Genomic DNA, 12,965 nt, shown 5'->3' on the forward strand with positions numbered 1-12,965 from the left:
AGCAGAAGATAAAGACGAATTTGTAATGGTATTTGTAATGGTTATAGCCAATCTTAATTAGTGCAGTCGGCGCTGGAAGAAGAAGAATCTACATTTGGAAGTGAATAACAATTGGTATCTCTTTTGTTGTCTTTCTCATTCAGATATAGAATGTATAATTGACTGCAGTTTTGCATCAACTGTTCTATTTTTGTTCCGTAGACAAGAGTTTCCAGTTTCATAAGGGTCTGAATATCTGTGTACTTGGTTATTAAGTAGTGGATCTACAATTGTATACTCTGGTCTGTTTTCAAATAGCAGACGTTGATATTGTTTTTTCATTCCGGCAAAAAAATTAAACTGGTAAATACTTTGCTTTTCATGTTTGCAACTGTTAACTGAGCTTTCCCTATCAGATTTTCAATATGAGTATATTTTATTTCCAAAATTTGCTTTTTTTTATTTTACTGATCTCGGTGGTTAACTTTTTGTTTGTTTGGTATTCTCCTTTATGTTGAGGTAACTCAAGTTGCTATCAACAAGTCGTCATATACACCTCGTCTAAATGGCCAGCAACCCCAGTGTTGGAGTCCTAGAATAGTATCAGCAAAAATGTAACTTAAAATTAATTTAACTTAATTTGAACGGTTTTTACTCATGTATTTAGTGGCTTTAAATATATATAGAAAGTTAAATTACTAAAAAGCCTTATATTCACTGACACAGTGAAGAAAAATGAAACAAAAAATGTGTCAATAAAATTTGTATTTATTGTAAAATTATAAGTATATAAAGGAAAATTAAAGAGCAATAAATTAAAAAAAAAAAGTTAAAAATCACTGTCGTCATTATTAACATGATGCGCAGTAGTAGGTGAAATCACTGCAAGATGTTCTTTCTGTAATTTTCTAACGTTATTCTTTCTCAAAACGTCACTTATAAACTGATTTGCTTCTTCTCGATCTTTACAATTCTTCGCTTTGCGCCGTAACATCCAGTATCCACTAATAGTATCAGAACCTTCACAGCTTCTGCATTCTCCGGAAAACATTGCTACGCGTTTACCTGAATTGAACAATATTAGATTATTTAACAAACTTTCAATAGGTACAACAAATTAAACTTTATTTAGATAGCGGCGGTAACATGGTGGCGGTAACTTAAAACATGGTATCGCATATACAATAAAATCAATGTATTGGCTGGTAAAGCAGTTAAAGAAGACGGAAGAAGAAACCTAGAAACTTCTACAAATTCTTATCAAAATAAACTAAACAACAACAAAAACAATTAGTTAGCGTAAAATTCATACTTGATAAAGAAGTGTTAAATGTTGTATGTGTACGTTCCACAAGTGGATGGGTAATAATGAAAGAAAAGCATTGTATAATCAATTGAAACATATACTTCCATCAGGTATTTCATAGAGAGGTTCTACATGCAATTGAACGAAATCATAAGATCCACAAAAAAAAGATGATATATTGTTGGTGATGGGAGATTTCAACGCCAAGGTTGGAAAAGGAAAAGTGGACGGATGTGTGGGGGAATTTGGCTTGGGAGAAATAAATGAAAGAGGGGACAGACTTGTCGAATTCTGCCAAAGCGAAGAGATGGTAATAATAAATACAAATTTTAAATCACCTAAAAGAAGACTTTATACTTGGAAATCACCTGCGGATTCAGAAGACAACATTGTTCGAAACCAGATAGATTACATTTTAATAAAATCTAGATATAAAAGCGCTATAAATTCTCTGAGAACATACCCCGGAGCTGACATAAATTCAGACCATAATCCATTAGTAGGCGTAATGCAGATAAAATTGAAGAAGATCCAAAAACAAACAAATATACCACGGTTTGATGTCTCAAAGATAAAAGAAGGACCTATACGTCAGAGCTTAAAACAAGAAATAAATGATAACTTAAAGAAAATCAAATAAGACGTGATAAAAACAACAGATGTTAATGACAAATGGAACATGGTACAGGAAACTTTAATAAAGGCAGGAGAAAAGCTACTGCAGACAAAAATAAGAAAAAAACAGAGATGGATGACTTCAGAAATCTTAGATCTAATGGAGGAAAGAAGGAAACATAAAGGCAGGAGTAAAGCAAAATACAAGGAACTACAGAGATTGATAGGAAAGAAAATAAAAGAGGCCAAATCCACCTGGCTTGCTAATTAATGCAGTGAAATAGTGGCATATGCTAAATAGTATGATAGCTTTAACATGCATAAGAAAATAAAGGAAATGACAAATACACTGAGAAAAAGAAAGATGCCCTTCTGAAAGACGCAAATGGAAAAATCATTATAGAAATTAAAGAGAAATTAAAAAAATGGAAGACATACATAACAGGTCTGTTTGAGGATAATCGACAAGAACCGAAAGAAATCGACAGCGAAACAGGGCCAGAGATCATAATAGAGGATATCGAACAAGCAATACGAAACGCAAAAAACGGAAAAACTGTAGGTCCAGACGAAATACCTGCGGAACTACTGAAATGTCTAGACGATGAAACTTTACCTGTACTTCTGGACCTATTTAATGAAGTATATAAAACTGGAAAAATCCCACAGGAATGGTTGGTGTCCACCTTTGTAGCAATACCAAAAACAGTATATGCCAAAGATTGTTCAGACTATAGGACAATATCACTAATAAGCCATACCCTCAAAATATTTCTAAAGGTGATTCATGAAAGATTATATAGAAAACTAGAAGATCATATGGATGATACTCAGTTTGGGTTCCGCAAGGGACTGGGAACAAGAGAGGCATTGTTTGCTTTTAATGTCCTCTCTCAAAGATGCTTAGATATGAACCTAGATATTTATTCCTGTTTCATCGACTTCGAGAAGGCATTCGACAGGGTCCGACATGAAAAACTAATAGAAGTACTGAGAAACAAAGATATAGACAGACGAGACTTACGAATCATTATCAATCTGTATTGGAATCAAAAGGCCAATATAAAGATAGAAGAACAAAAGTCCGAAAATATAGATATAAAGAGAGGAGTAAGACAGGGCTGTGTTCTGTCACCATTACTGTTTAACGTGTACAGTGAAGCCATATTCCAGGAAGCGATAGCGGATCTGGGTGATGGATTCTCTGTAAACGGAAGAATAGTAAATAACATAACATTCGCTAATTACACCGTTATAATGGCAGACACCCTGGAATCGCTACAAGAATTGGTAAATAGAATTAACGATTATTGCATTAGATACGGACTAAAAATAAATAAGAGAAAAACTAAATTTATGATTGTCTCAAAAACGCAACATGGAAATGAAAGATTAATAATAGAGCAAACCCAAATAGAAAAAGTAGAGACATATAAATATCTGGGAACCTGGGTTGATGACAAAAATGACCAAAGCAGAGAAATCAAAGTCCGAATTGAAACGGCAACGCAAGCATTTGTGAAAATGAAGACAATGCTTACCAACACAGACCTTCAGTTGCATCTCAGATTGAGGGCTCTAAGATGTTACATATTTTCTATCTTACTATACGGAATGGAAGCTTGGAAATTGAAGAATCAACACATAAGAAAAATATAGAAGCGTTCGAAATGTGGTGTTACAGAAGAATATTAAAAATTCAGTGGGTTCAAAGGATTACCAACGCTGAGGTACTACGACGTCTTAATAAGGAGTTAGAAATTATGAACAGCATAAAAAGAAGAAAACTAGAATATTTGGGTCACATAACCAGAGGAGAAAAATATGAGCTGCTGAGAATTATTATGCAAGGAAGGATCCGAGGAAGAAGAAGCGTAGGAAGAAGACGCATCTCCTGGCTGAGGAACCTTAGAGAATGGTTTAACTGTAGTTCACTACAACTTTTCAGAGCAGCAGCCAACAAAGTGACCATAGCCGTTATGATATCCAACCTCCGATATGAAATGGAACTTTAAGAAGAAGAAGAAGATATTTCATCAGAGGATGGAGTCATAATAGACAATGACATTAAAAAATATGTAGACTAACCAAAGAGAGAATTCGAAGCAATACATAGAGGATTAGCTTTTTGAACTAGAAATGTGTAAGGTTGTTGCAGCATTTTTTTTTACCATGTATAAGATTTTAATTGGCTTTTCACAATTTTTTGAAGGAGAAACCCTTTAGAAGTACCTCCCAAGATCGTCGATTAGAATAAACAAAATCCATTCATTTATTTGCATCGGAAAATACCGCTAACAGGATCATGTGTTGATGTACATTAACAAAAGCCGAAAAACGAAATCATGAGAGCCGGCTGGGAGAGATTTTGCCGGGAAAAAGATCATCGATACGTGAGAATAAGGACGGCAAACGGCGTCTGGGAGTCATCTAGTGAGGTATTAGCTACGTCAGTACCATTAGATTCTCTTTTTTGACTTCATCTAGAAGTCACTTTGATCTAGATCTTGAGTTATAGCTGAGCTCTTCATGCCTTGGTACCAGTAAATAGCATCTGAGGCTAAATAAATATTTACCGACAAGTTATAAAAGCCTCGAAGAACTGAGAATTAGATCTGAAACCTCCTAATAATCTTCTAATTGGTCTCCAGAGATCTGAGTTGAAATATGCCGGTAAAAAGTGTTCAGTTGCAGTCATTAAGTTTGTGGTAGAAGCAGGACTAACTGTAAGTTATATTCTTTGCGTTGGCAATTTTGATTTCCGTCTTTGATCGCCTTAAAATAATAAAAGTAGGGGGGCAAAATTGCTGCAGAAAATGGCGACAGTGGCAAAAGGGAAAAATAGTCAAATTAAGAAATGGAATGTTGAAGAATGTTGAAACAAGAATATCAAAATACTCTACATGTAAAACTTAACGGAATCAGAGAGAAAGATACTGCAGAGGAAGACTGGAGATAATTAAAAACAATAACGGAATCTGCAGAAGAAACTGTCGGAAAAGCCAAAAGCAAAGAAGTGCGGAATGGTATGATGATGAATGCAGAACTGCAGTAGAGGAAAAAAGACAAGCTAAGCTTAACCCACTTCAAAGAAAAACAAGAAATAGCAGAGAAATTTATAACTAAAAGAGAATACATGCGACTAGAATATGCAGAAGAAAAAAAAAGAAGCTTTAAAAAAACAAGTACAAGAAATCCTACAACATAACAACAGACACGTGAGCAGAAAATTCTATAAAAGAAAGCACACAGTCATTTAAACCAAAATTGACAATATGCAAAGACAAGGACGAAGCACTACTAACAGAGAAACAAAAAATTATAATGAGATGGAAAGAATACTTTGAGGAAAACCTAAATGCAGACAATGAAAATGATCAAAACGAGACAATATATTTTACGACGGATCAACACATTGAAAATTCGAGTTATAAAGAAGTATTTAAAATATTAAAGAAACTAAAAAACAGTAAAGCGCCAGGAGCGGACGGATTTAGCGGAGAGAAAGCTTATGAATACGACATATAACAATATGTACATAGACTTTAAACAAGCTTTTGATAGTGTGAAAAGAGACAAAATCCTGAAAGACCTCCGAAATCTAGGTATACCTAAAAAATATATCAGCCTCGTAGAAATGAGGTTACAGGGTTCAAAAGCCGTAGTTAGAGTAGATGGAGAACTGTCTCCCCTGTTTTACATCAACATAGGGGTGACGGGGAGAGGCACTTTCAACCAAGCTGTTCAACCTAGATCTTGAAGCAGTCATCAGAAAAACCAATGTATCCGGTCATATAAACACCAAAACAGTACAAATTATTGCATATGCAGACAATGTCGCCATTATTAGTAGAAGTAAAACACGACTTATGGAAACGTTCAAGGAAATTGATCCTGAAGCAAAAAAAGAGGGCTTAAAATAAACGAAACAAAAACAGTACATGACCATCAAAAGAACACCTGGGAATAAAAATAATATAACAATAAACAAATATACTATTGAACGTATGGATGCCTTCACATATCTGGGCACAGAAATCAATCACAAGAATTCCGTAAGTAGCGAAACTAATGCACGTATTTCCAGTGGAAATCATACATACTATTCTAATAAAAGATCGATGACATCGAATTTATTGGACAAAAGAACCAAAATAACTATCTACAGAACTTTGATTAGACCCGTAGTAACCTAAGGCTGTGAAACCTGGGTAATGACGGAAAAAGAGGAAGTCCAACTCGGGACATTCGAGAGAAAGATACTGAGGAAAGTATATGGCCCGGTGCAAGAGGAAGATTGCACATGGAGAATCAGGAGAAACGACGTGGTTAATGAACTGAATGAAAGGTATGACATTGTAAGATTTGTGAAAAGTCAAAGACTGTCATGGCTGGGACATTTTAAGTGACAAGAAGACACGAAAACAACAAAGAATTGTTACAGTGAAAAAATATGTCACAGTGGAAACCGGTAGGAAGGCGGAAAAAAGGAAGACCCAGGACGAAATGGTTGGATGACCTGGAAGACGACCTAAAAACCATGAATATAAGACAATGGAGAAGAAGGGCCCAAGAGAGATCTGAATGGAAGGACATAGTCAAACAAGCAAAGACCCATCCAGGGTTATAATGCCAAAAGAAGAAGGAGAAGAAGAACGTACTTAATTACTTAAAGCAAAATAAAATATTTAGTGACATTTACTAAATTTATATACGCACCTTTTTCAGATAAAGCAATAATCGCTATCATATAAGAATATTGGAAAGGCATTATGGCTGTGACGTTCCAGTCGCTATCGCATAAAAATCCTTCTCCAGGCGGTTCCTTTGGTACTATGGTAGCTTTGAGACTCCTCATTTGGCTACGACGAGCAATTCTAATTTGCATGCCTCCCGCGTAACTATCCCAGTCACCTGTAACGTTACACAAAGTTGCTTCACCGTCAAGTTTCGGTTCGTTCTGCAATTTAATTAACTCCTGGACATCTTGTATTACTTTATTTAATATATGCGTCGTTGATTTTTTCTCCTCTTCGTATTCTTCTTGTTCTACATCTATTTCTTCAACTGGTTGGTGACGGCCTGAATAAACAAAAGGTGTATTGGTGGTTTGGGTAGATGCAGATACAGCTATGCAAGTGGTTTTAACTGTTGTTGGCTTGGTTGTTGTTGTAGTTTGAGTACTTTCTTCACAGGCATCTGGTGTGACTGGTACTATTAATGGTAGTACCGTATATGGTCCCTTTTGTCTAGCGTCCAAATCATCAATGGTATTATTTCTGTCTTCTTTATTTCTTTTTTTAATTTTGCTTAGAGGCACTATATTTCCGTTCTTAAAGACGTACATATTATCTTCGATAGAATGTTTAATTCTTGGTTTGGTAGATCTTGCGCTACGCTTATGTCTTTTAATGAAATTTCTTAATTCACTACTCATCGGTTGTTTTTGTAAATACCGTTTTTCTCTACAGAGTAAATTTCTTTTTGCTCTCATTGCAATGGATTCGTCTTCATGATTATAGATCGCAGATGAATACACAATAACGTACATCGAAATACAATAAAACATTAAAAACTTTGATACCATTCTTTTTACTTTACTAAAGTGTTTGAAGTTGTAAAATATGTCAAAATATATATATGTTAACTTGACAAAACGCATGGCACAAATTTGTCATTAGGAATATCTTCTTTTTTAAGTGTTTACTTTAAACGTTTGTTATAATTTTTAAATAACTAAATTGCAATATAATGATAAACCATAATTTGAGAGAATTCTATTTATTAACAGAAAAATTATTTGCCTTATTTGGTGTTAAGATATTCGTCAAATGTATGTTGAGAAACATACAATTACATTCAGAAAAACTGACTGTTTGGTGTGCTTTATGGTCTGATGGAATCATTGATCCGTAATTCTTCAAAAACGATGCTGGCCAGAAGTGGACAGTCAATGGTGACCGCTATAGAGTCATGATTACTGCCTTTTTATTCTCAAATTAAACAACCATGAGATGTAGGAGCTGTCGTTTCAATATAACGGAGCAACATGTCACACAGCTCGTGCCACAATTGAATTATTGAAGGAAGCGTTTGGTAACTGCATAGTTTCACGTTTCGGACTGTCAATTGGCCTCCAAAATTGTGCGATTTAACCTGCTAGACTATTTTATGTGGGGATATGTGAAAGTGCTAGTGTACCCCGATAAACATTAAACGATTGACCACTTGGAGGACAACAACGACGTGTTTTTGCCGATATACAGCGACAAATATTGTGACCAAGGCCATGAATGTATAAGATAAACTTATTCTTTTACTTTTGTTTTTGTATTTTGTTTGTATTATAGTAAAATTACCTGACATGGTCGAAGCTCCATCGAGGCAAACAGCTTCAACGTCATTTCATGAAAAGCTCAAAGTCAAAACGTGGTTTTAATTTACTGATCACTTGTTTTGAATATCTTAAATATACATCATCATCATCAGTAGCTCGACAACCCTTTCTGAGTCCTGGCTTATTCTAGAATTTTCCGCCATTCTGTTCTGTTCCTTGCTTTGTTTTTCCAGTTGGTAATCTTAAGTGTTTTCAGATCTTGTTCCACTTGTTCCATGTATCTAAGTTTGGGTCTTCCCTTTAACCTTCTCCCTACTGGTGTTTGCCTCATTATATGTTTTGGTGTTTCAGTCTCCAACATTCGTTCAACATGGCCCATCCAGCGCAGACGTCCGATCCTCTGATTCATATACAAGGACCGGTTTTATCAGGGTCTTGTATATTTTGCATTTGGTTTTTCTTGTGATGATGTTTTATTAGCGATATGTATTCTTCTCTTAACTTCTTCACTGACATTGTTTTCTGGGGTAACTAGTGAACCTAGATATATAAAATTTTTCACGCTTTCGATGTTATAGTCTCCTATTGTCAGATTCTGTAGGTTTCTTTGGCCTCTTGATTTGCTGGCCTTCATGTATTTGGTTTTTATTTTGTTAATGTTTAGGCCACTGTTTTGTGCCGCTCTTTCTATCGCATTAAATGCTTCTATCATCTCTCTTTCGCTTCTAGCTATGATATCAACATCATCTGCAAATGCCAATATTTATAGACTTTTTGTTATTATTGTTTCTCTGATGTTGACTTTTGACTGTCTAATTATTTTCTCTAATGTGATGTTAAATAGAATACAGAATAGAATAGAATACATGGATTGTATCTGTTAGTGCGTTTTGATTTCGAATTTTGCATTATACTTTAAATGTTTTTTTTTTACTATATCAATAAGTTGAGTTGGAATATTAAACTCATTCAGTGCATGGATCAGAAATTCTCGATGGTTACTATCATAGGCACTCTCAAAATCAATAAAAAGATGATGTGTATCTTATTAAATTCACTAGTCTTTTTCAAGATTTGCCTTGTGGACTTCTGATATCCCCAACTAGTTGTTCCACATCTGGTCTCAATCGGTCATACACAATATTTGACAGTATTTTATATGCCACAGTTAGTAGCGTTATTTCCCAGTAGTTTTTACATTGAAGCTGATCTCCCTTTTTATGTAGGGGGATAATTACTCCGGTATTCCAGTCTTGTGGCAGTTGTTTACTATTCCGTATGTTCACTATTAGTTCGTGTATCGTATTCAATAGGGAGTCTCCGCCTTCCTTTATTAATTCTGCGCTAATGTTATCTAATCCAGGTGACTTGTTGTTTTTCAGTCTGGTAACTGCTTCTTGCATTTTAGCTACTGAAGGGGGTATTGTTTCTCTGGTATCCATTTGATCCAGTATAATTCTATGATATAGTGGATCTTCGTTTTTTTCAAACTTTTCTTTGAAGAATTCTGTCCATCTTTGTAGTATTTCACTATGTTGAGTCTTCTTCTTTGTTTCTGGACATCATTGTTCTTGGGTTAAATTCTTTTCTACTTTTATTAAGTTTTTGGTAGAATTTTCTGTTTTCTGATGGTTTATTTAGTTCTTCCATTTCTTGGAGCTCTTTTTCTATGTGTTTTCTTTTCTTTCTGCGATGTAGTTTCTTCTCTTCCCTCCTTAACATTCTATATTCCTCCTCTGCCTTTCGTGTTCTTTGTCGTTGCTGTAGTCGTTGATATGCATTATTTTTCCTCTCTGTTATGTTACGACACTCTCCGTCGAACCAAATTCACATTGCAGTATAGATAAAACATATATTGTATAAAATAGATCAAATTGCTAACATAATTCAAAAGGATGATCGATCACTCAGGATAATGAATAAATTTCCAAATTGTATTTGCGAGAACATTTTTATTATAATAGGCAATTTACAAAACAATTTATTTTACAGTCCCGATTCGATTTATTTTCTACTAAAATAACGACCTATTGTGAACGGGTAGCTGTTGTGTCCAAACAATTACCCTGCATATTTACACAACCAGTAACAATACACCACTAAGGGGTACATTCCCAAAGCAAACAAAAAGTACCAATATTTGGTGATTTGATATTGATGTCCTGTCATACGATATAGCGAACACATGTCACTTTTTGAAATTTCGTGTCATCGGCCACATGCCTCGATCGCTGATTAAGAAAATTAAAACGATTAAGTGTCGCTTGGTCGAGCCTAATTTGGTTTTATTAAAAGCGTGTGCTCTTCCTTAATTATCAGCGATTTATTGAAGATGAAAAAGATGGCAGAAAAACAAAACTATTAGTGTCATATAAAAAATAGATGGAGGAGAAAAGAAAATCTATAGAAAGAGGAAAAAATTCAATAACCATACACTTTGTTGGCAACTTTACAACGCATTTATATATCTAGGAACAATAAGAACGCGCATTTAAGTTGCCTCGCAAACTTAAATGCGTGTTCTTATTGTTCCTAGATATTTTTAGTTACTAATCGTTTCTACTTATGTTCCTTCATCCTTCATTTGTGTCATCTGCAAATCCGCAAGATTTTTCCGTTTGTCTGTGAACGCCTCGTTTAGTGTCTCCATTTTCTCTCATAGTGTCTCATAGTTATAAATTTTGACGTTCTTGTCTACATTATTTTCATTTAGCAATTCTAAAAGTTTCTGATCTCCTTCTCAAAATCAATGACATAAACATACAGATTCTGATTTACATCTACACATCTTGGCGCCAACAAATTAAAAGTGAAAAGTGCTTCTCTCGTTCCCATTCCTTTCCTGAATCCGAACTGAGTATCATAGATTTCCTTTTCTTTTTTTTTGTAGTGTTTCCTCTAATATTTTCAGGAAGATGTTATTAAAGGTAATGATCTGTATTGTGAACATCCTATTGGTGTGTTTTCTTTGGTAGTATAACAAAGATAGACGAAACCATTGCGAGACATGCCATTACGTTTTACTTTTATTATTCACTCTCATTAACCTATTCTATATATATATATATATATATATATATATATATATATATATATATATATATATATATATACAACGAATATTTTATTGTGCAAGTAGAAGTATGAAAGTAAATTGGTCTAATCATTATTCCAATAGAAGGGATCTACTGTTAGTGTACAGTAGTGGCACAATTCCGAATAAAACTTATAAGAGTACAAACACCTAAGCCCAAACAAGTAATAGATATCAATCGTTTAAATGATGAAACAATTAAACATCAGGTAGAAACAAGCATTCAGGCAAATCTTAAAAAACTTGAAAAGACAGAGAAGATACCAGAACTAGACATTAATAAACACCGGGCCACTATTAAAAAGAACGTGCTGGAGCCCGCTAAAAATATTCTAAAGAGAGAAAACCCAAAGAAACAGAAAGAATGGATGAGTGACGAAATTTTGTTATTGATGAATTCTCGAAGACTATCGAAAGGCAAAAATGAAGAACAGTATAAGCAAATTAACATAGAGATCAAAAGAAAAATCCGCGACGCTAAAAAACAATGGTTACAAGACAAATGTAAGGAGATTGAAAACTTGGAAGCCAAATATGATTCGTTCTATCTTCACAAGAAAGTTAAAGAAATGATCAACAATAGAAACAGGAAGCAGGCAGTACTTAGATAGACCAACAAGGGAACATGATAATGGAAACAGAGGAGAAACTAAAACATTGGCAGACATACATAGAAGAACTGTTTGACGATCAAAGGCAGCTTCCTTGTGATAATTTTCCAGAGGAGACAGGTCCAGAAATATGCAAAGAAGAAGTAATGCAAGCAGTGAAGTCATCAAAGAATAGCAAAGCTCCAGGACCAGACAAGGTACCAGCGGATATACTAAAGTTGATAGACGAAGATCGAATCCACTTGTTAGTAGACAACGTTTGTCCCTCAACCCAAGAAGGCACATGCTAAGCAGTGCAGTGATCATCGCATGATCAGTCTGATGAGCCATACCTTAAAAATATTCCTCGAAATAATTCACAATAGAATTTACAGAAAATTGAAAGAAGATATCGGAGAAACTCAGTTTGGATTCCGGGAGGGATATGGAACTCGTGAAGCATTATTTGCCTGTAACATCTTGACACAGAGGTGTTTGGATATGAATCAAGATGTATTTGCTTGTTTCATTGATTACAACAAGGCGTTTGATAACGTCAAGCATGACCAACTTTTAGAGATCTTGGAAGCTAAACAGTTAGACACTCGCGATATAAGAATAATATCTACTTTGTATTATAATCAGAAAGCAGTCAGAGATTAAAACACTTAGAAAAATTGATGGTAAGATACTATGGGACAGAGCTAGAAGTACAGATACACGACGTAGGTGCAAGGTGGAGAACATCAAGAACTGGGTAAGAAATAGAAGAGTAGAATGGAACGATCATATAAGCCGAATTACAACAAATAGAGTCGTAAAGACGGCAAGAAACGGTTCCCCAGTCATGTCATGTCTATATAAAAAGAAGAAGAAGAAGAAGAAGAAGGATTTTGGTCTGCTTGCTCTATAATTTTATTATTTTTGTATATAAATCTTTGTTATATATAACTTTTTATATATATAAATTTATCTTTGATTTCTGTAATGAGTTTTCTGTCATTATCCTCGAGTATTCCATAAGGCCCCATTTTTTGGTAAAGA

General features: G+C 34.6%; 1 protein-coding gene across 1 annotated transcript; it reads right to left on the reverse strand.

Annotated features, from left to right (window-relative positions):
* Nucleotides 1–735: 735 nt before the first annotated feature.
* LOC140436258 (uncharacterized) lies at nt 736–7,539 on the reverse strand. The gene is made up of 2 exons (XM_072524958.1): nt 6,620–7,539; nt 736–1,044 (listed from the first exon to the last, which is right to left on the reverse strand). The coding sequence occupies exons 1-2, from the start codon at nt 7,485–7,487 to the stop codon at nt 809–811; spliced, it is 1,104 nt and encodes a 367-aa protein (XP_072381059.1). The 5' UTR covers nt 7,488–7,539; the 3' UTR covers nt 736–808.
* Between the last annotated feature and the right edge of the window lie 5,426 nt (nt 7,540–12,965).

Source organism: Diabrotica undecimpunctata, chromosome 3 (genome assembly GCF_040954645.1).
Source record: "Diabrotica undecimpunctata isolate CICGRU chromosome 3, icDiaUnde3, whole genome shotgun sequence".
Lineage (NCBI taxonomy): Eukaryota > Metazoa > Arthropoda > Insecta > Coleoptera > Chrysomelidae > Diabrotica > Diabrotica undecimpunctata.